General features: G+C 47.6%; 1 protein-coding gene across 1 annotated transcript; it reads left to right on the top strand.

The window, feature by feature from the left end:
- The first annotated feature begins 240 nt into the window (after positions 1-240).
- Positions 241-23,224, top strand: LOC144113893 (tubulin beta-4B chain-like). Its single transcript, XM_077647279.1, has 7 exons — positions 241-366; positions 5,518-5,563; positions 5,689-5,799; positions 6,426-6,670; positions 20,326-20,525; positions 20,830-21,266; positions 23,041-23,224. Exons 1-7 carry the CDS (start codon positions 241-243, stop codon positions 23,220-23,222), a joined length of 1,347 nt encoding a protein of 448 aa, XP_077503405.1. The 3' UTR covers positions 23,223-23,224.
- The last annotated feature ends 666 nt before the right edge of the window (positions 23,225-23,890 follow it).

Genomic DNA, 23,890 nt, shown 5'->3' with positions numbered 1-23,890 from the left:
TGTGCCCTCTCTAGCGACGTCAGCACCCACCGTCCTACCTGGGCATTGCCATTGCCTGCGGCTGCCTCCGGTTCTCCATACCGGCCTTTCCGTCCCGTCGCCTCCCGGCTCATTTTTCGCCTCTTGTTACACGCAGCTAGTTCGTCGAGCCAGTCGCCTCGTGGTCGCTTCAGTGCTGTTTTCCTTGCGCCCGTTCTGCGACATGCAGGCTTCGACATGCCTAAAAAGTATTGTGTACCTATGTGCTCAAGCAACTACAAGACGGGGAACAAGGTTCAAGTGTTTCCTTTGCCAAAGGATGAACAGCTTTACAAGTGGCTCAGTGCGATTCCCCGAAAGGATTTTGTGCCTACTGCCAACAACAAGGTACGAAGTCATTTTCTCTACTGTTGCCACAAATAAACAGTATTTAAGGGAGCCATGACAAAAATTAAGCTTTACCTCGATATTAGATTGTACTGCATTGGTAATGTGGTGCGTCGCACTTTTGCTATTGTAAAACAGGTGTGCGCCTTACACTTCCATGCATCCTGCCTTGAACATACCTCATCGTACACCAATCCCCAGACAGGAAAGGTGTTCGAAGTCCATCTAAAAGTGCCACACCTGCGTCTTGGGTCAGTGCCATCCTAATTCCCTGGCTGTCCCTCGTACCTGTCAAAGAAAGATGCCGTGCCAGCAAGGAGCTCCCCAGATGCCGAAAAAATGCGCCGGGAGGCAAATGTCTTGCTCGTGCTATTGAAGTGTCAGCAGCCTGCTATCGACAAGAACAAATGCAGTGCAAATTTTCATCTCTGCATGAAATGATGGAGCGCTTAAACGTCAAGTGTGTCCCAGCTGAATGGACTATTATCAATCACCCAAACTGTAGCATGTTCTTGAATACTGCAAATGAGAGAGCGCTGGTCCTACCGTGTTCTGTTACTGTTTTCGCATATCTTCGTATCACGGCGTGTTTTCACGGCAACTCAGTGAAACGTTTAGGAGATTTTGTCGTGCCTGACGAAATCGGTGGCATCAATGTCCTACTTGACATATTAAATAAGCTACAGCAGATTTCTGACGACAAAGGTTCATCTGATGGCCTTACTGACCTGATAGTAAACCTCATGGAAAAGATTAAGGAAAGCGTCCGCAAAAACAGAAAGGACTCTGTTAAACTTCTTAGGGAACAAGTGTTGTTGCTTGAGAGTGACTGCAGTACTCATCTCAAACAATGGTGCTTGCTTGCATCTGCATACTATATCTCCTCATGCATACAAGTTTTTGAGGGGCTCTGGTTGTTTGACTTTGCCGCATCCGAGTACCATTAGAAACACCTGCTCCTCTTTCCACCTATCACCTGATAACGAATCAGGTGATCAGAATTTTCTTAAATACATTGGCCAGAGGTTTAATAAATTGAAATCGCATGAGAGTGCTGTTACTTTAATGGCAGACGAGATTCACGCTCAGCCATTTATGGACTTTACGATGCCGCATAAGGTGAGGATTATTTACCCACATCTAGACGATGCAACGCGACCCATGTTTTACATCATTGACGCTGTGTAACTGTTAAAGTGTGCTAGAAATAATTGGCTTAACTAAAGAAATCCTAAAGCCAACTTTTATTTTCCTATGTTTAACCTCACTGACAATTCCGTCCACCCTGACATTATACAGTGGGCATCATTCAAGGATCTCAGAAAGTTTCACAAACTTGAATCTTTTAGCTCTTGAAGTACAGTTATAGGCTGCCTTCGAAGGCTTTAAACCCAAGCAATTTACAAAGGCAAAATGTTAAACTAGCCTTACAGGTTTTCAACATCTTTGTGGCTGAAGCCTTGGACATGCACTGCGATTTTCCTGTACTTTCACGTGCGAAAGAAACTGCCAACTTCATCAGAATAATTATTCATTGGTGGATGGTAGTTAATGTGAAGATGCCACACAAGGGCTATCACTATCGCGACGTATACGAAGAGCCAATTTCATCGTTGAATGATGACCCCAAGCTATCCTTTTTGAAAGCCTTCAATTCTGGCTTGACGTATGGAAATTTTATAAACACGACAATTGCACGCCACAAAGGAAACTTTTAATGCTCTGTGGCATTCAGCATATGCTCTACTTGAATTCTCAAAGTATTGCGTCTATGAGCTCGGTTTTAAGTACGTGCTACTCGGAAAAGTTCAAACAGACGGCCTAGAGAAGAGGTTTCTTCAGTACAGACAAATGGCTGGCGGTAACTACCACATCAGCATCCGACAGCTTCACGAGTGCGAAGGCAGAATTCGCCTCCAAGACACGCTTCCTGTGATGTGCGCCGGTGACTTCAGCGACGATGAGGTCGGTTGTTTGTCAAGTGCTGCACATTCCTTCAAAATTGCTGAGTTTACAGAAGGTCTGAACAGTTTGAGTTCACGCGCGCCTGTGTTTGGCTATGTAGGTGCTTTTGTGCTCATTCTGTAATGAAAGCCCTGAACTGCGATTTCTGCCGAGAGCAGCTTGTTATGGACTGCGAAACAACAGAACATGATGATGCCGATGTTCGCTCTTTGGCATCTAGCTTGAATCGAGGCAGGCTGGAATTCCCAAGTGCATGTGTCGTCACTGTCGTGATGCACACCGGGGTAATTGTAAAAAAAGCTATTACAACCAGAGAATGCCACAATGTTTCTCCAACACAAAAACCAGAGGAATGTTGTTCAACAACTGGTTATCGAAATGCTGCCAGAGTTTGGCGACCTTGTGACATGCTTGAATGGGCACGTCAAAAAGTATGCTTTTTTCTCGCACGCCACAAGCCTGGTCCAACACTCCATGTTAGCATGCGCTAGCTGCAAAAAATATCACTGTAATTTTTACTTACTAAAGTTAACTTTTTGGTTACCAGTTTACTACTGGGAACAAAAGTTTCCCGGACGAGAGTTCTAGGAAAAACGTTTATTGTAGATCCACCTCGCTACCCAGTCGCCTGATATTGTATGAAGGCATTAAAGGGACTATGCAACGAATAAAAAGTCACTTGTAAATGTTTTCAATGCATAGAAATGATGCTAAGAAGCATTCACACCAAGGATGAGTCTTCAGAACTGAGCCAGCAATTTATTATGAACTTTTAAAAACCGTGTTTTTCAAAATGCGCGGGCCGATTGGTGTACTCGCAGTGACCAATTTTGGAACTAAAATCGTGGAACAAAGACGTCACTGTACCATGACGTCGCCAGGCCACCACACACTCTCATTCGCTGGAGCCACGGCAGCCACGACGTCATGGGCACACTTCCGGTAGCCGTAAAAATCACCTTCTCGTGCCGCCGCGCGACCCTCTCGCACAAGAGCGAGCCAGGGCATTGCCTTCGCGCATATGGTTTCAATTTTCCTCTGCAGCCTCCGTCGGCAGTTCCGGAGCCACTCGCACGGCTATTCGTGGGCACGCATGGGGCTAGATGCCCATCGCGGCCGTAAAAACGAGCAAACGCGGTTCGTGTTCTCGCCTGCGCTGACGATGTGGGCCCTCGCCATTACACAGAAGTTCCGTATGGTGTTTGGCGCCAATGTTAGTTTTGGGAAATTTCCGAGGTGTCGTTCTGGACCGCGGGGCACGAATTATCTGCAGAGGTGATGATCTGCAGTGTTGGGGAACGCCGCAACAGTAGGATCCTCACCGCTCGCCAGAGGTTGTAGAAATATACAACCAATAGGAAATGCGTGGAACGAGCTGCAGCTGCCCATAGCTACCAAAAAACGTGCAGTAATTGATTTACCCCTCGAAGTGACGGTATTATCAGAAACCCGGTGGCGGCCTGAAGAAGCCGAGCATCTGGTCGAAAGATGCTTTCCGATTTCGCAAAACCAATGAGTGCACTTTTTGGGGACGTCCTCATCTCGTTTTTATACGTAAATATTTGTTTCATTTCTGACTTCCTTCCACCAGGAGTCCGATCCCTTTTATTTGGATTACTCGCAGCCAACTTTGTTAAAATTGGACTGGATGTGACTGGAGGCAGTTCTGAAATGAGGTGCAAGAAATGAGGTGCATGTAAACGTACCACCTGTTGCAAAACTTCCTAGGCCGATGCACCCGTGGCCGGAATATGGTCGCACGCGTACGGTTTCGTTCATTTCTTGGCGGGAACTTGTGAATGTCAGCGGAATTCGTCCTCGACATTTTAAACGGCAAATCTATATGCTGTATCAGGGATCACCGTAACACTGTTCGCGCGCACTAAGGCCACGGACGCCATGACCTGCGAACTGTCGCAACATGTGTGCATGCGACGCAGCAGCCGTCAGGCACGGCCGCCTTTGTTGGATACATGCGTCTGCTTATCTGAAAACAGCGCAACGGACGCGGACAATGACAGGAGTGGACACAAACTCAGCAGTATGCGTCCACTTTTGTCATTGTCCGCGTCCTTTTCGCCGTTTTAAGATATGAAGAGCCAACTAGACCGCACCTCTACCACTGTATCCTTATCTGAATTTGGAGATGATAGGCGTCTCGCACCTTGTGTTCTCTTCAAAGCATTTATCCATGTTTAAACGTTTTTCGCGCCAAAAGAACAAAAACAAAAAGGCATGCCGATAGCTTATTTCTCTTGATCGTTTCTTGCGGCAGAGGTGACTTGATGGCGCAGGTACCATTCAGCGATTGGCTGAATTTTCTTTCTTTTTTTTGCTTTAGCTTTCCCCCATTAACGAAATGCTCTTACTTGACTTGCGCGTGTTCTCGGCACCTGTAGATTCTCGTCCGCGAGGGGGCAATACTGGGCAAGCGAGTAACGTAAATGATGGCGAATTTGAAACCCCGCCGTGGTGGCTCAGTGGTTAGTGCGATCGGCTGTTGGAATCGAGGACGCAGGTTCAATTCCAGCCGCGACGGCCGCGTTTCGGTGGATGCGAAATGGAAAAGACCCATGTGCTGTGCGATGTCAGTGTATGTTAAAGAACCCTGGGTGGTCCAATTTACTCCGTGCAGCTAAAGGCGTTTGGCTCTGCAGCAGCAGCTAGGCAGGAAAGGGACACGTCCTCAGCCCTAGCAACACCGCACCGTCTTTTCAACTCCCCATTTAACTACTCCGCTCTCATAACCCGAATAACGAAGAACGCACTCCACACGGCACGGGTACAAACGCCGTACTCTTTCCTTTTCGTGCTTAGCCCCTGCCTCATGAAAACCGACCGAAGCGACTGGCTGGAGGGGCTTTAAGAAGAGAATTCGCCGCTACATTCTTGAGTTTTAACAGACTATAGTGGTGTTTTTGGCACATTTCTTTCGACACATACTATTTCCTCATTGAAAATTTTGACGAGAAGTATGACGGACGAATACCGTATGTGTTCTAATAGCATACCTACTGTGCAAACGTAAGTTTTATCAAAGGGGCTGCGAATGCTGATCATGATGATAGCATCACAAACGCACTCCCAATGGTGCATGAGCGCTCGAAAACGTTCTGCTCTGTCGTGTAACGCAGCGACATCGAAATGTTTTCGCCATTATGTCTATGTGCCTTTATGCGCATGCAGACATGCCCCATGTGGCGACCCCACAGTTCCCTGTTCGGTGGCGATCGTCTGCTCCGCATGCGTTCAGCATTAGAAACTGCGTGGCAGACTTGCTGGCAATGTTCCAGTTCACGCAACGGTAGTAAAATACTGACGGCTGTAAAGAAAAAAAACCTGGTTTGTATTTTTCAGGCGGCAAGTATGTTCCCCGTGCCATCCTCCTCGACTTGGAGCCAGGAACCATGGACTCCGTCAGATCGGGACCTTTCGGTCAACTGTTCAGGCCCGACAATTTCATATTCGGTAAGCGTCTCTTTTAGCTTCATATCTCCGTTGCTGTTTTAGCATGTACTGATCAAGTTCAGCTCAACGTCATCAGCTGCACGTGTGTGCGCAAAGGTTCGTGGGGAGCCGGGCTTAATTCTAGCCGTCCCTAGCCGGAAGTTCCTTGCAGCAGCTGCTCTTAGCCCATCGTAGTGTTCGTTAGGTTCAGCCACAGCTTAGGGTTAACAAAGGTAACTCGATTTGCTCGTACCTGTGCTCAGAATTGGCATTCATAGTCGGCTGTATAATCTTGGCTGTTTCCACTCTTTCGGTGGCAAATTCGCTGCGTACAAAATGCAAGTGAACAGCAACTGAGGCGACCATTGCAACACGAAGCTTGCTGCCCTATGCGCCTGACGTACGTTCCTGAGCGCTGAGTTTCCATCTTGAAATATGAAAAGTTATTTTATAAGGTCGGCGAATTTGATCTGAAGACCGCTTCACTATCATGCGACTGAAGAAAAATTCGCGTAGAAACAGGAAAGGTTTCAGCGCAAAGCGCCTTAGCGGCTACCTTTTTGGTCAAAGCTTATTGGCTCGAAACAGCGGCTCCCAGCAGCGCGGGGATATGCAGGTGGCGTACATATGCGCGGTAACCTTCGCAGGCCAGAGCGGCGCCGGCAACAACTGGGCCAAGGGCCACTACACTGAGGGCGCCGAGTTGGTGGACTCCGTGCTGGACGTGGTGCGCAAGGAGGCAGAGAGCTGCGACTGCCTGCAGGGCTTCCAGCTGGCCCATTCCCTGGGCGGAGGCACCGGCTCCGGCATGGGCACGCTGCTCATCTCGAAGATCCGGGAGGAGTACCCTGACCGCATCATGAACACCTTCAGCGTCATGCCCTCACCGAAGGTGCGCATTCGTCGTGACAGCTTCCGCGCCGCCGGCACGTGTCTTAAGCCAGGACAGCGTCAATACCAGCGAGACGCAAACTTTTGTGGAGGAAAAACGCTAAGCCGCCCGTGTGCTGTGCGATGTCAGAGCACGTTAAAGATCCCCAGGTGGTCGAAATTATGCCGGAGCCCTTCACTACGGCACCTATTTCTCTTTCTTCTTTCACTCCCTCCCTCATCCCTTCCCTTACGGCGCGGTTCAGGTGCCCAACGATATATGAGACAGATACTGCGCCATTTCCTTTCCCCAGAAAACCAATTATTATTATTATTATTATTATTATTATTATTATTATTATTATTATTATTATTATTATTATTATTATTATTATTATTATTATTATTATTGTTGTTATTATTATTATTATTATTATTATTATTATTATTATTAAACTGCCGTCAGATATGAAGGCTTCACCACGTCCGCATGTGGTGACCTCAGCGAGCTTTCTTTCTTGATGTCTACCTACTACGGTGGTATCGACACCGCACTCGCTCGTGAAGATGCGAGACTTTACGTCACCCACCGCTGCTGCCAAACGAATGGCGCGAAAACAGCTGCAGAGTGCAAGCGCACGACGGCTGTGACCTTAAAGGGACCATGAAATGGTATATACTGAGGTTAGGAAAAGCGCACGAGCGATCGCTATTCCATCACTCGTCACCGAACAGCAAAAAAATTATAAGCTAGCTTCATTAAAAGACTACAGACATGTAAATTTAGTTGCGCGTTTTATTCTTCCATATGATGCTTTAGGCAATATCATACATGGATCATCGTCTGGTATTCGCATACAACCGCTAAATCACTGATTACTGAATTCCTTCCCACATGCTGTTTCGGTTTCATCAACCGAACGATGGTTGTGGCATCTAGTTCGACTTTAGGTCATGTGAGGCACGAAAAAAACTGCAATATAAACGCTGACACGTAGTTTTAATTCACTGTAACGCTTAAACAAGCCTGCTTCAAGAGCTGGAATAAAAACAAACGACGTATCAGCAGTCATACTGCCGTTTTTTTCCTCCCTCACGATACTCCCAGTCCAACTACACGTCACAGCCATCGTTCGGTTGATGAAACCGAAACAGCATGAAAGAAGAAATTCAATTATATATTATTTATCGGTCGTAGGCGAAAACAACGCGGCAATACATGTATTCTAATGTCTAAAGCATCATTTGAAAGCAGAAAACATGCGAGCAAATTTTTGGTGTCTACAGCCCTTTAACACCGAAGATATCGGCGATTAAAAATGATGCTTCTTAGCTTCCCTCAACTCTTACACAACGACGTGCCGAAAAAAAAAATGGCTAGCGGTTTATCATTGCTAAGCACGAAATAGTGCGCGAAAGCATGGTGGGCCTCACAAATTTTGGGGGTGGGCCAAACCCATTCTGGGGGTGTCGCATGTCGGTCCCGAACGTAGGTCAATTTTCAAATTTTAGGGGGTGGGCCAACTCTTATTTTTGGAGGTGGGCCAATTCCATTTCGAGACGAGGTGAAGCCTGTCTTCCTCCTGAGCACAGCCAGATTCACCGGCAGTCGAATTCGGTCAAGGTCATTCGAAGGGCAAATTTCGGGCGTCCTAACCATGTTTGGGACATTCTTCATGTGCCATATCAGGGCCGCCGTGGTGGCCAAGTGGTTATGGCGCTCGGCTGCTGGCCCGAAAGACGCGGGCTCGATCCCGGCCGCGGCGGTCGAATTTCGATGGAGGCGAAATTCTAGAGGCCCGTGTACTGTGCGATGCCAGTGCACGTTAAAGAACCCGAGGTGGTCGAAATCTCCGGAGCCCTTCACTACGGCGTCCCTCATAGCCTGAGTCGCTTTGGGACGTTAAACCCCCATACACAATATACACCATCATGTGCCATACCATGTGTTGCTGTCCTTACCCTGCAGGACAATCCCCAAAATTGAGCTTTATTGCGATGCACACCCATTTCCTTACTGAGTCTGGCTGAGGCTTCATTTTCTCCGCGTGAGACATCGTCGAAATCGTTAGGGGTTGGCTAGGATTGCTTTCGTGCTAACAGAAAACAGGTCGGGGCTGCGCAATCCCGCCCACGCCACCTGAGCATGCCCAATGGGCAGTAGGCGTCAGGCTGCCCACTGACATCGTTGGTGTAGGAGCGGCTAAGTATAGTGTGCTAAGGCAAAGAATGCGAGGTGTGCTGTCGCCCTAGCAGACTGCGAGTCAGTGCGAGCAGCGATTTAAATAGAAATGGTAAATTATAGACATGCTGCACCATCATCATCACCATAAGCCTGACTAGGCCCACTGCAGGGCAAAGGCCTCTCCCATGTCTCTCCTATTAACCCTGTCTTTTGCCAGCTGCGGCCACCGTATTACCTGCTGCATGTTTGCAAACAAACAAGGTGTCACTGCAGTCGCTAGCGGGCTCGCGGTAGGCTTGTAGGCAAGTTGTCGGTTTCTGCGAATCACCAAGTGGTTGATGCTGTTGATGCTTTGAACTTCGTAATTTCTCGAAGTGCACAGGCTCGCGTTGACCACGTACGGCCTATTCAGAGATATTGTTTGGCACTGTGTGTTGTATATATGATCAGTTGCAAACAGAAAGCGTTGCTGCCGTTGATTTCTACGCTAGACGTGGAATAAAATAACCACTTTTTGACGCTCTGCACTAGCCGGAATAATTCCACTTCGGGATAGCAGTGAGGAGAAGCTCTGGCGTTGTTTCGGCGGAGCAGACGTGCGCTCACCGTCACTTGACACACGTGCCGCGCAGCGAGGCAAGTGGGGACAGCGTCGTGTCTCCAGTTTCCTCTGTCGCGTGTAAGCGCTGCTTTTCGCCACAAGGTCATGCACCAACGAGGCCGATTTGTCACCTTATTAAAATGGCCAAACTGATCGCAATTTTTTGTGCAGTAGAAATTTAGAAAATTACGCTTTTTTGATGTGTGGGCGTCGAAGATTGAGCGAATCGCTCTTCTGGTGGCCTCGGCGCATCGCGAATTCCACGGGTTTCCGACGACGGTGCACCACTATCTTAGTATCACTTGGAAGCGGAATGACCAGAAGATCAGAGGTTCCATTGATTGCAGTGCCGCATTTCTTTGACCAAAAGAAAAAGCTACGAGGGTGAACGAAGCAAACGAGAGAATAAACTTTAAGGTTGGTTTTCTCAGCTTTCACGTTTTCTACGATTGGCATCACTCATCCCTTCGTAATTTCGTAACGAATAAAAATAGAATGATTCTATTTGCTGCGAATGAATCCTGAGACGTTGATTTATTTATGGTTTTGTTTATGAAGGTTTAACGTCCCAAAGCAACTCAGGCTATGAGGGACGCCGTAGTGAAGGGCTCCAGAAATTTCGACCCCCTGGGCTTATTTAACGTGCGCTGACATCGCGCAGTACACGGACCTCTAGAATTTCGCCTCCATCGAAATTCGACCGCGGCGGCTGGGATCGAACCCGCGTCTTTGGGGTCACCAGCTGAGCGCCATAACCACTGAACCACCGCGGTCCTGAGAGATTGAGTAGTGTAATAAATCTGACAATTTTTTGTACACATGCAGTAGCATGTTGAAGTTATTTTTCTAAGAAATGTGTTCACGTAAATATGCATGCTAGAGTTTAACTTTTGTTTGCATATGTACTTTGCATAAAAAAAAAGAACAGTAGCGTCATCACACAAAGCCGGGCTTTGTGAACATGCTGGCATAAAAAATTTGCGCACTTTCTACTTAATTATTCCACACTCGATGACTTGACGACGGTGTTAATTATAATAACCCAACATCTGTACCAGCCAGCTGAAAATAAAGCACAGCACTAAAATTAGCATAAAAAGTTCACAGTTGTGCCAAATTTGGTTACATCTCATGCATAAATAACGAAAATACTTTCAATTTCCGCGTCTCCTCTCAATCTCGCTGCATTGTTTCACCCGACAGTTTCTGTTAGTGTACCCCCTAAATGAAACGTTTGCATAGCCGCCGCGGTGGCTCAGTGGTTATGGCGCTCGGCTGCTAACCCCAAAGACGTGGGCTCGACCTCGGCCGCGGCGGCGGTCGAATTTCGATGGAGGCGAAATTCTAGAGGCCCGTGTAGTGTGCGATGTCAGTGTATGTTAAAGAACCCCAGGTGGTCGAAATTTCCGGGGTGCTCCACTACGGCGTCCCTCATAGCCTGGGTCGCTTTGGAAAGTTAAAACTCCATAAACCAAACCAAACCAAACCGAAACATTTTCCTAGCAACGCAGGAGTCTGATTGAAAGACGCAGGGGCTCAAGCCGAAAAATTCCACTCGCCTGCAACTACGTGTGCTGGACGCAGCTTCGTGTGCTCTCATCTATTTGCGCTAGCTTTATGAGATACTTTGGAGGCCGTTGTCATGCGATGGCAAAAACGAAGACTAAAGCACGCTGCAACTGGAAACGAGGAAGAAGAAACGAGGAAGAAGATATAGAAGCATTGACGACACGACGATCCCCCAGTGTGGGTATGTGCCATCTTTTGATAGGCTAACAACAACAACAACAACGACGACATGACGACACGCTCTTTTAGGAGGACATCGTTCGACCCAGTGGCGTTCGTCCTGTTCATCGCTGCCCCGACGGCTCTGCTCTGCTGGGAACGATCGGCTAAGTTTCGGGTGGCTGATTGTGGCATTTTCTCTCTGCGTCTTTGCGCGGTAAGGCAGTAAGCCCGGACCATGTCCACCCAGTCTCCCGGCCAGGGGAGTTCCCTCTGGTCGGCTTCTCTGTCAACTGATCTCCTACCGTTGGAAGCTTTTTTGCGCAGTGGTGTCGGCAGTATCCCTGTCGCGCTGGTGCCTAGGGATGGTGGTGCTATCAGGATGAACAACCCTGGTGCTGTTCGGGCTGCTCTCCAGTCGACGACTTCTCATTATGAGTCAATCTCAGAGGTTCGCCAGTTTGGACGCGGTGGGATTCTGTGCAGATCGCCAGACCTCGCCTGTGTAAGAGATTTACTAAACTCCTCATCCTTTGCCTCCCTTCGGGTAAGTTCTTTCATCCCTTCTCATCTGGCGTGCACGAAAGGTATTGTACGAGGTGTAGACTCTTCCCTGTCTCCGGCAGAGACTCTTGTGCTTCTGTCGGCTGCAGGTGTTGTTGCTGTGCACCGCTGTAGCCGGGATGTGAACAACGTGCGGATGCCCACTGAATCAGTGATTGCTACCTTTGCCGGCACTTCCTGCCCCTCTGAAATCAAGGCATGACCTCTAATTTTTCGGGTAGACCCATTATCATCTCGGCCTCTGCAGTGTAACAACTGCTGGCGTTATGGACATAGCGCTGGCGGTTGCAAATCCAACTTGAGGTGTTGCAACTGTGGGGATGGTCATGCAACAAGCACCTGCACTGAGAAGAATGAGAAGTGTTGCCTTTGCGGTGGTGCGCACTCTGCAAACTACTCAAATTGTCCCTCTCGAGCTCAGGAAATTCAAATTCTGGAAATAATTGACAGGAAACGCTGTTCGCGCCGTGACGCTATTTCAGAGGTCAAAGAACGTGCACGAGGTTATGCCGGTGTGACCGCTCGGCAAGGTGTCATGCTAGACTCAACGCTGTCCCAGGCAATTGCGGCTGCTGTGGAGGCTTCGATGTCTAAAATGGTAGAAAAGATTGTCGCAAGTGTGTCAGAGTGCTTTACAAATGTTCTAGCGGCTCAGATTACACATGCCGTGCAGGCTAGTTTGGCACCTCTTTCGACAACAATTCCCTCTCCTCTTATCCGGTCTCAAATTCCAGTAGCATCACAACCCCAGGAACAAACTTCTGTCACTTCCGCTGTACCTACCTCGGGTACTTCGAGGGGTGTTGATATAATGTATGATTCCGAGATGGTGGAGCCTGATGCGCGGCTTCTTAAGCGCAGTGGGTCCCCCAAGTCTCATTCGTTGTCTTCTCAGGGCACCCAGCCCAAATCAAAGAAGAAGCAGCTTGGCACTAAACCCAAGGATACCATTTTGGAGCAGGCAGTTGCTGCTGCTAGACTTTCGCAACCATAGCGTCGTTGCGAGTTCTGCAGTGGAACTGTCGCTCTATTCTTTCCGCTTCCACAGATTTACACTGCCTTTATACTCAGCTTAATCCGGATGTCATAATTCTGCAAGAAACGTGGCTTTCAACCGACAAACATTTTCATATCCAAAATTACCGGTCATTTCGCCTAGACCGCCAGTCAAGAGGCGGGGGTTTACTAACTTTAGTCTCTTGAAAATTTTGCCACAGCGCTGTGGTATCTTTTCAACAAATGTCTCCTGACTGTGAGATTTTGGCAATAGACTTTGTACTTCCTGCGTGCTCTCCATTTTCAATAGCAAATTGTTATTTCCCCAATGGAGTCCAGGATGTTAGATCTCTGGATTTTTTACTCGTAAACTGTAAAAACCCAGTTCTCGTGGCTGGGGACTTCAATTCTCACCATGTGTCTTGGGGTTTTAGGACTAATTCGTGCGGCAAGCGCCTTTGGGACTGGGTTTCTGATCACAACCTGATGTGCTTAAATTCAGGATCGGCCACTTATCTTCGCTCACACACTCAATCTGTTTTAGATCTCACGTTCATTAGTCCTGGAATTGGCGTAACGAATTGGTCGACAGTTGATAGCGGCACTTCAAGTGATCATATACCTATTCATTTTGATATCATATGTCGTGTTACTCCGGCGTCTTCTCAGTTGCGGTCACATGTAAATTATGACAGATTTCAGACGGCGTTGCGCTCTGCCCTTGCTCCAGTGTCTAACATCGCCGAGGTCCACCAGTCAGCAAGCATACGTCTGGCTATTGAGGAAAGCCGTAAAAAGTCCGAGTTCCTAGTGAGGCCAATAAAAGGGAATTCTTCTAACTGGTGGAATGCGGACTGTACAAGAGATTACAGGCGGAGGAAGGCAGCATGGAAAAAGCTTCTTCATAACCAATGTCCGAATAACTGGAGTGATTATAAATTTATTGCAGCCACCTTTAAACGCACAGTTTCTCGCGCAAAGGAAAAATATGACTCAGAACACTTCGATTATCTTTCAAAGGCAGGCAACCGACGTGCACTATTCGGTTTTCTACGGTCTAGGAAACAGCTCATGTCCTCTCATAATTTTCAGTCATTAGTTATGTCACCTGTAGAAGCTGTCCAGGCGGTTGAATTAATAGCCGCAGGCCTGCAAAAGCGGTTCTCGTCTTTACTACCTATGCGACCATTGTTGTTTGCACCAGTCGTACCAAATGATAATGACTCACAAGTAAATCTATCAGAGCTTTCACAAGTTGTCCAGAGATTGCCAGCTGCTGCTCCTGGCCCTGATAGTGTTACCACAAAGATGCTCAAGATTCTATTTGAAGAGTCTCCCAACTCGTTATTGCACCTAATAAACTACTCTCTCAAACACGCTTGGATACCTTCTGAGTGGAAGCTGTCCAAGGTGATCCCTTTACTTAAAAATCAGGGTGGAGGCTATGAATTGGATAATATTAGGCCAATTTCTTTAACATCAAACGTGGTAAAGTTGATAGAAAGGTTGTTACTAATTCGGGTGTCAGCCATTGTGGACCGCAAAAGTATACTCAGCCCGTGCCAACTCGGATTCCGGCCACGGTGTTCGATATGGAATGTACATGCTGATCTTGAGAGCAGAATTCTCCTTGCTCGTCGTCAACGCCTGGTCGCGGCTTTGGTTACGTTAGATGTCGCCAAAGCTTACGACAGTGTAGAACACTCCATCCTGATACATAGGCTACAGTCTCTTCAATTTCCAGATTATGTAGTTGCATGGATATCTGCATTTCTTCATAACAGGGAATTCTTTTGCGTCCATAATGGTGTTCATTCAGAGAGGTATAGACAAACGCGAGGTGTACCGCAAGGAGCGGTTCTTTCTCCTGTGCTCTTTAATATTCTGTTAAGCTAAATTCGTCTCCACCACCATGTACGCACTTACGTCTAGGCGGACGACATTGCGTTTTTTGCTGCTGCGCCGGATATACATTCTCTGTATGGTCTGTTGCAGTCATATTTGAATACACTTGAGCACTGGTTGAGCGCAGTACACCTGAAGTTAAATGTTGGCAAGTGCGCTACTCTTGTTTTCCCTCTATTCACTCCTGTAGTGGTCTTTCTCACTTGCCAGTTAAAAATAATACCGCAGATTCAATCCATAAAATACCTAGGGGTCATTTATGACAACAAACTCACCTGGCGACCTCACATTGACCTTGTCGCGGCGAAAGGGGCTCTTGCCGTGGGCATGTTACGGAGATTATGTCATCACCGGTACGGCATGCGCAGAGATGCGCTATTAATGATCTACATAATGTATGTCAGGCCAATTTTAGAATTTGGATCAGTGTTGTTTTCAGGCTCGGCTACATATAAACTTCGCCCTCTCGTCCTTTTAGAGAGGGAAGCACTTCGCATGTGCCTCGGCCTTCCAAAATGTGTGGCTATCAATGTGCTGTACCTTGAAGCCCGCATTCCGTCTCTCTTATCACGACTTCAATTTTTAACTGTGCAAACTTACCTCAGGATCTATGAATCCCATTTCCACCGTTTCCAAAGCATTTTCTGTTCTCAGCCGACCTCCTTTTTTGGTGTCCCCTGGTCTCGTTTCAATTCCCCTCAGGTAGTGTTTGTGCAAAGATTACTTCAGCCTTTAGATGTAAACATTTATGATATCCTTCCTGCGCTTCGGAATGGGCCCACTATCCACATTGTTTTCGACGACATATTCCCAAAAAATGCAAAACTTTTGCCACCGAGTATTCTAAATGGCCTTCTAGAAGATCATCTGAGGACCCTACCAACCGATATAGCAATAGCCACTGATGCATCGCAATGCAATGAAAAAGCAGGTGTGGGAATATTTTGCTCCCATCTAGACTGGTCCTTTTCTCTGCGCCTTCCAGATTTCACCCCTATTTTTCAAACAGAGTTTCTAGCAGTTGTACTTGCTCTACGCAAGCTAGACCCCTCTATTACAGCAGTTGCAGTAATTACTGATTCTTTATCTTTGTGTTCGTCCCTCGCTGCACAGGTTGACGGTCCCATTTTATCAACTTTCTTATCCCTACTTCCTCCGCATTTGAGCCTTGTTCATTTAGTATGGGTTCCCGGCCACAGCAGTGTGACAGTAAATGAGATTGCTGATAATCTCGCAAAGGCTTCCCTCAGCGGCCCCGTGTTGCCAATCATCCCGGCTACAGCCTACATTACAGCATCTAGATTTCGGCGACGTGCGTTTTTAAGCTCGCAAGACACATCACTTTTAACATCGGCGGATTATGAGCACCTTAAATATTATTGGAACAGGAAAATTTGTTGCTCTCGGCAGCTTGAAGTATCACTGACGAGGCTACGCTGCCGCATCCCCCCTCTAAATTTCTATTTACACAAGTCCGGTTTGGCGCTCTCTCCCCTTTGTGCATTTTGCCGTGAGCCAGAATCCATTGAACATTTTTGGCTATATTGTCGCCGATTCAACTCACTGAGAAAAAGGTTGCTGGAGGAGCCCTTGCAGCATCTTGGCCTTAGTTTGAGCAGCCCGCTCTTGCTATCATTTGGCGCCACCACATTTGGGTTCAGCCACAGATCTGTTTGCACCGCTGTTCAAAATTTCCTGATAGAATCTCACCGACTGCCTTGCTAAGTGTTTCAACCTTTTCTTTTCTATCAATTGTTACATTTTGACTAAACCATAAATATTTAATCACTCTCTTTATTATTATTCTTAAAATTTTAAAATCAAAACACTCATCCCTTTTCTGTTCATGACGAAAAATTCACCGGTGTTATGCTCCCACGTGCTTTTCCTTTTTGTTAACTGCGTTCAGGTGAATAGCCACCCGATTCTTGGCCGATCCCCCAGTGTGGGTATGTGCCATCTTTTGATAGGCTAACAACAACAACAACAACAACAACTCGGTAAAGAAGAAGAAAGGGCCCTTCTTTTCTTTTTAATCACTCGTAAATTTCACCCAAGGCAAAATAGCTTGGCACCATTTACCCTATTCTATGGGGTCTCCCCACTGAACCCTGGCCAATCCCCCGTCGTGGGTATGTGCCATGTCACGAAGGCAACAACAACAACGGCCCTTAGTGTCCATTGTGCTGATACGACCCGACGCTGTTCTACGGCTGTTCTATGTCGCCTCCCGCTTCATCTGGCCTCGCTGCTGAAGCGTGTCTTGGTGCTGCTGATCCTGTAAACTCCTGGTGAGGCCGTTCCGCGAGTGGGGGATTTGGCCAGGTTTTTTCCCTTTTGGATGTAGGCTTCATGTTTCTTAGGCTTACGGACATGGCTATGTCTTCCTCGGGCACAGGTCCAGTAGCCTGGTTCGCCAGTTTGCCTAAATTCTTTTTGCCAAGCGTATCCCTGTGGCTCTGGTCCCTGTAGGAGATGGTTTAATTAAGATCAAGAGCTCTCATATGACCCAGGAGCAGCTGAAGGCAGCGACCATTCGATATCTTGAGATTTCCGAGGTTCGACCATTTGCCAAAAGAAGAATTCTGTGCAAATCACCTGATTTGGATTGTGTTGCAGACTTGCTGCAGTGCACCTCTTTTGCCTCACTCCCGGTGAAAGCGTTTATTCCCGAGCAACTCGCCTGCGTAAAAGGAATAATCCGCGGTGTGTATCCCTCCGCTACGCCAGAAGAAATTCTTGGACTTCCATGATGCCGGTGTGGGCATCCTCTCAGTTTACCGCTGCAACAGAGGCTGGAGGCTCTCGTATTCCAACTGAGTCTGTTATAGCAACTTTTGCGGGCTCCTCTTGCCGATTGGAAATCAAAGTCTGGCCCATTGTCTACCGTGTTGACCCACTGCAGCCCCGTCTATTACAATGTAAGAACTGCTGGCGTTTTGGTCAGAGTGGCAAATCTTGCAAGTCGGCAACGCGCTGCCGCGTTTGCGGCGGTGCTCATGCTTCAGACGTCTGCACTTCTAAGTCTGATCTCGCAGCTGACGATCCCACCTGCCCAAAGATGAACAGTGTGTCTTGGACATTATTCAGCGCGATAGGTGCTCGCGCGCGGATGCTTATGCCCTACTTGATTAGAAGCATTGTGCTTTAAAGGTGAGCGTGCCCTTGGCCGGTTGGAGAGGATCAGCAACAAAAAATTTGGTATGAGTCGGAACACTTTGCTCTTTCTGTATAAGACATGTGTACTTGAATTTGGCTCTGTTCTCTTTTCTGGGTGCACAAGGTACAAGCTTGAACCCCGGTTTGTTATGGAGCGACGCGCTCTGCGCCTTTGCTTAGGTCCGCCTAAATCAGTTGCTAACGCTGCGCTGTACTTGGAGGCGCGGATACCTGATCTAAATTTGCGGCTCAGCTTCTCACTGTGCTGACGTTTTTAATGTCTTTTGAGCCTGTTCCTGAATTGGCTAACCCTATATTTACAACGAACCCATCTCTATTCTTTGGTAATTTTTGGCCTAGGTATAAGCTTCCTCAGGTTGTGTTCACTAATTCCCTGCTGTCAAAAATTTCTGTATCAATAAATTCTGTAGTACCAGTTAACCACCGCCGGGCTGATACTGTAGTCCCCTTTGACAACACCTTCCCAAGGAATGCTAAGAATCTGCCTGCAAATGTTTTAAATGGGCTTATTAAGGAGTGTCTGGATAATTTCCCTAACCATACTGCCGTTTTTACAGACGCCTCCCAGAAAAATGAAAAAGCAGCCATTGGCATTTACTCAAGGGCTCTTGAATAGAGTTAATCATTTCGGGCTCCTGACTATACCCCTATTTTTTTCGCCGAGTTTCTGGCCATTGAGTTGGCCTTAATAAGGAATCCCTGCAATATCTCTCAGGTTGTTATACTTTCAGACAGCCTTTCCGTCTTGATAGTGCTCGAAAAATCGAGAGATACTCCTATGAGCCGTTCCCTTCAATTTCTTGTTCCACCACACATTACAAAAGTACGCTTTCACTGGGTCCCTGGGCACTGTGGCATTGCTTCTGATGAGAGAGTTTATTTTTTTTGCAAATTCCGCCCTTGGTGGACCTATTGTCCCGTTCGCCCCTAATACTGTCTACTTGACTGCAGCCAGCGTCTCCACTACTTGAGCCATGAGCCTCTCCTTGCTGCAGCGAATTTTCAACACCTGGCATTTCCTTGGAGTGCGCGGATGTGCAGTTCAAGGCAATGTGAAGTGTCCACGACCCTACTGCGCTGCAGAATACCGCGACTAAATCTCTACTTATGTCGATCAGGGATATTTCTGACCACCCTCTCTGAGTCTTTGGCGAAATTGAGTCCATAGATGACTTTTTCCTCTTTGCGGTTAACTTCTCGCCGTACAGCTTACTTAGAGATCCCCTCGCTCGACGGGGGCTTGCTCTATTTATTCCGATTCTCCTCTCCTTCGGGGCAAGCGCCAAGGGATATGCATTGAAACCGGTGTGCGATTTTATTCACGAATATATAATTGCATCAGGTAGATTCTTCTGCTAGAATGAGAATTCCCTGCTTTTTCATTTCCGTTTTTTTTTAATCTTGATTTTTAATCAAAATTCGAGTCTAGGTCACAAAATTATCTAATTGCACCACTCCTTGGCCATGAGTGCGTTTGTATCAGCATTGCACCCTGGCCAATCCCCCGCCGTGGGTATGTGCCATTAAGCCTGAGGTCATCATCATCGTCATCAACTCGGGCAATGCGATCGCGGCTGCTTCTTTCCAAACAAGCTTCGCGATCATGCACCGCCTCATGAAACAGCTTATGACATATGATGCAGTGAAAAAGCACGTGGCTTTTAGCACACGTACAGAAACATGCCAACGTGGCCGTGCAAAAACGACACAATTTAGCAGACTTCTTTCTACACAGACCAAGTAATTATGTCGGCCATATTAAGAAATGGTCTGAAGTGAATATTAAGTGCCATGAACGCGGCTTTATATGATCGTATAACTTCCACACACGTTTAAACATTATCTGCTATCAACAAAAGACCGCATTCCTTGGTGGTGATTCAGCCTGTCAGCGCCCAGTGAACACCAAAACGGCTCGACGTGATAATTACGTGCGCAGACATTTGTGTTTTTTTTCCCTTAAGCAATTATAAGCGTACTATGCTGATGTTCAGGAGAATGAACGCAACTCCCCAGCTACGAAGTACATTGCCTGGAAGCGGCGATCGAGGCCCAGACTTCGCGCTTTACTACCGTGGCCCATTCCTTAATGCGGTATCTATCAGCGAGAAACATATCGAGGCGCGGGCATGATGCAGTTGCGCAGTCCCGCCAGCAGCTGCAGCAGCTGGTGGGCACGGGCAGGCGGAACCTATTTTGCCTGCCGTACCAAAGGCGCTACTGACATCAGCGCCACCGCATCTGCATGACGTCGGGGCGTGAAGGAGCTGCGTGTAGGGTCTACGCAGAGCTTTTGAATTTGACTCGAATTAATACTGACAAAGGCCACCTCTACTGATCGCTGCTCTAGAATTTGACCATCAAAATAATTTCTTGTCCCTTTAATGCTCGACAATGGTAGCGAGAAATCGAAGAATCACAGTGCTTAAAAATGAGAAAATTTTTCTTGTGCATAGATGTGGTAGGCTTTGCTCCACGTCGACAGAAAGTGCGAATTCAAGCGCATTCAAAACTGCAGGTCTCCGACACCGTCGTCGAGCCCTACAACGCCACCCTGTCCGTGCACCAGCTGGTGGAGAACACCGACGAAACCTACTGCATTGACAACGAGGCGCTATACGACATCTGCTTCCGAACCCTGAAGCTCACCACTCCCACATACGGGGACCTCAACCACCTGGTTTCTGTCACAATGTCCGGAGTCACAACATGCCTCAGGTGACGAAGCTTTCTTTTCTCAGGGATCGTAGTCTATTACTGTCACTCGACATCTCTATATGCGAAGCTGTAGTGAGTGGCACCGATCACTGCCGTCGACGAATGGCCCGATGCCCACAATGGCCACAGGCGCTTAGGCCTGCAAACTACTTCACCACACCTGAAGAGGGAATAGCTTGTGTTGTGTATAACTTCGTAGCACAATTGGGGACATGAATGGCGCGGCGCCTGCAGGCCCTTGTTCGCGGTGCTTAACGCAAAAAAAAACAGTCTTAAAGCAACTTAAGTAACCATACACACGCAGGTTTCCCGGCCAGCTGAACGCTGACCTGCGCAAACAGGCTGTCAACATGGTGCCCTTCCCGCGTCTGCACTTCTTCATGCCCGGCTTCGCACCACTCACGTCCCGAGGCAGCCAACAGTACAGGGCGCTGACCGTGCCAGAGTTGACGCAGCAGATGTTCGACGCCAAGAACATGATGGCCGCCTGCGACCCCCGCCACGGCCGCTACCTGACGGTAGCCACCATCTTCCGCGGCCGCATGAGCATGAAGGAGGTCGACGAACAGATGCTTAACGTCCAGAACAAGAACTCGAGCTACTTTGTCGAGTGGATCCCGAACAACGTCAAGACCGCCGTCTGCGACATCCCACCCCGTGGCCTCAAGATGTCTGCGACGTTCATCGGGAACAGCACGGCCATTCAGGAGCTGTTCAAGCGCATTTCAGAACAATTCACTGGTCAGTCATTTATCAGAATTGCTCGAATTACATTCTACTCACAGCACAGCCTGCAGTTCACACGTACAATCAGCAGTTGCATAGAGCGCCTACTTCATCGTTCAAGGGCAACTTTGGGATTATTATTTTTTTTTAATCTTAAGGTGGCTCTCCCGTAATATTGCTTAAAGCCCCCTCTGTTCGTTGCAATCTGTTCTTAATAGAACTGTGAGTAAAACAATCATCAAAGAGCAAAAAGCAGAAAACCTAAACCAAAACAGGGGTGTGTTGGATGCGGTGTTCTTTTGTGACAAAGATGACGTCACAAACAGTGTCGGCAAAACTTTTGTACGCGCATTTCACTGACAAACCACAAGCTGCAAGGAACGACCCCGTTCATTAAACATCTCAGATGACAAGCGCGACATTTCCCTGTTCACCAAGTGCAGACCGTGTATCAAGGAGGGGTAATGTTTCCGACGTTACAAATTTAGCAGTGCCCGTAAAAATCACTCATAAAGAGGTAACGAAGCGGCCACCTTTAAAGAGACTCTGAGGACAAATTCAAGTTGGCCTGTATGGAAATGTAGCAGCGTTCTAATTGCGAAAGACACTTTTATCACTAAAAAACGGAGCTTCTACGACTAAGGCTAGGCGAAAGGGAAAGAGATGGGCATTTGTCCCCGTGCCGTGGGGAGTGAGCTACCTCAGACCTAGAGTCACTCTACTCAGACCTAGATACCCTACACAATCTCTAGAACTTCCCCCATTCAACCCTGCGCACCTCTAACCCGAACAGTGGACAACCCAAACGCGGACAAAGGTCCGTCCACTTCCCTAGCCAGGTAAAGGTCAAAAAATGAAATACAGATTCCGCCATCACCGACCGTTTTTGCAAGCAAACTACAGTGCTTGAAGAGTTTTCTTCCTTTTTTGTTTTTTGGTCGTGGATCCCTGAGGCTAGTCTACATCGCTATTCACTAAGCGGTGGTCACGAATTTCGCTTGTCTTGACGTCACGAGTTTGAATCGAGAAGCGGGAAAATTTTTAAATCCAAGTTTCTCGACATAATGCGTATTTTGTTGCCGGATAAATATCTACATACCCCATAAAGAGCCGAAAATCGATTTTTACTAAAAGCAAATGTCGGATGTAGTTACGCCCTTTAGATGGCGAGCGTGTGTGAGCACTCCCTCCTCACGCTAATCCGCGCCGCCGCTCAGCATACAAAAGAAAACTTGGATTATTCCACTTCTGTTGCAAGTTTAGGCAGGCCTATTTTTGGACGCCATCGCTCAATCCGATCCTCATGATCGAGAAAGGCGCTTTTTGAAATCGGATACTCAGGAATTATGGACAAAAGTATTTTTAAGCGGGAAGCCGTTCATGAACGCAGTTTTCTCGTATAATGCAAGATTTCACTAAAACAATCAATATATCCGCAGATCACCCGAGGCAGTCTCTTAGTTTTTTTTTCTATTCACGTTTTCGCTATCTTCAAAAGCGTTCCGGTGCGATCGCTGGAAACACTTTAAAAGGAAGATTTTGCTACATATCAGAATAATGGACCATTACCTTCAATATTTCCTTAACAGTGTCTTACAATTTTCCAATTTTCAAAATTTTTGCCGGAGAAAGCTGGACTGGGTGGCGCAGAAACAAAAATCCGAACAGCTGGGTAACTTGGTGGAAATAATTCGGACGGATAGAATTGAACTAGCTGTATAAGTTCCGCTGCAATTCGTGAAAGCCTACAAAAACAACTAATATTCGTGGTGCCCGTCTTAATTTGCAGCCATGTTCCGCCGCAAGGCCTTCTTGCACTGGTACACTGGGGAAGGCATGGACGAAATGGAATTCACCGAAGCAGAGTCCAACATGAATGACCTGGTGTCCGAGTACCAGCAGTACCAGGAGGCCACAGCCGACGACGAGGGAGAGTTCGACGACGAGGACGCCCTCGCCGACACTGCCTGAGACACCGCTACCGAAATTCCCATTTGGCTTGCAGAGTTCCGATAAAATAAACGATGTATATTAGGCAAGCCAGGCTACTGGCCATGGCGAGCATTTGGTTTTACTAGAAAAAAAAATTGTTTGGTGTGACGCAACACGAAACGATATATATTCGCAATAAAGTCCCAGCATGAGTTGGAAATAACGGCGAGAGCAAGGCTGTTCTATCACTTGGAGGCGTGTAAGCTCCTGTTCTTGTTGCTTGGCAAAAAGAGGGCGCCGCTACTGATGGTGACAGCGCTCCATAGCGCCACAACGAATGCAAGTATGCTGGCGCTACCAACGCGAACGAGGACGGCTTAAAGAAGCCTCGGAGACGTTGCATGTTATATACAATTAGCAGCTGATCATCGATTTAACCGTAGGTGAAATCTCCGCGACGTGCGGCACGAAGCGCGGTGGTTGCACCATGTGCACGTACACTGATATTGAAAGGGGGTGGAGGATGTTCGCCCCCAATCCTCAAAGCGAGAGGAAATTTTACAGGAAAACCATGCTGAACTCAATTCAGTTTTGCAAAAAAAAAAGTCGAAGAAATGCATGGTTCAAACGGACCTCCCCCCCCCCCCCCAACCGCCCTCTCCAAGAGTGACCCATATCCACGCCCGGTACCGGTGGACCATCAGAAC

The sequence above is a fragment of the Amblyomma americanum genome, chromosome 1 (assembly GCF_052857255.1).
Source record: "Amblyomma americanum isolate KBUSLIRL-KWMA chromosome 1, ASM5285725v1, whole genome shotgun sequence".
In the NCBI taxonomy this organism is placed as follows: Eukaryota; Metazoa; Arthropoda; class Arachnida; order Ixodida; family Ixodidae; genus Amblyomma; species Amblyomma americanum.
This window is presented reverse-complemented; position numbering and strand designations above follow the sequence as displayed.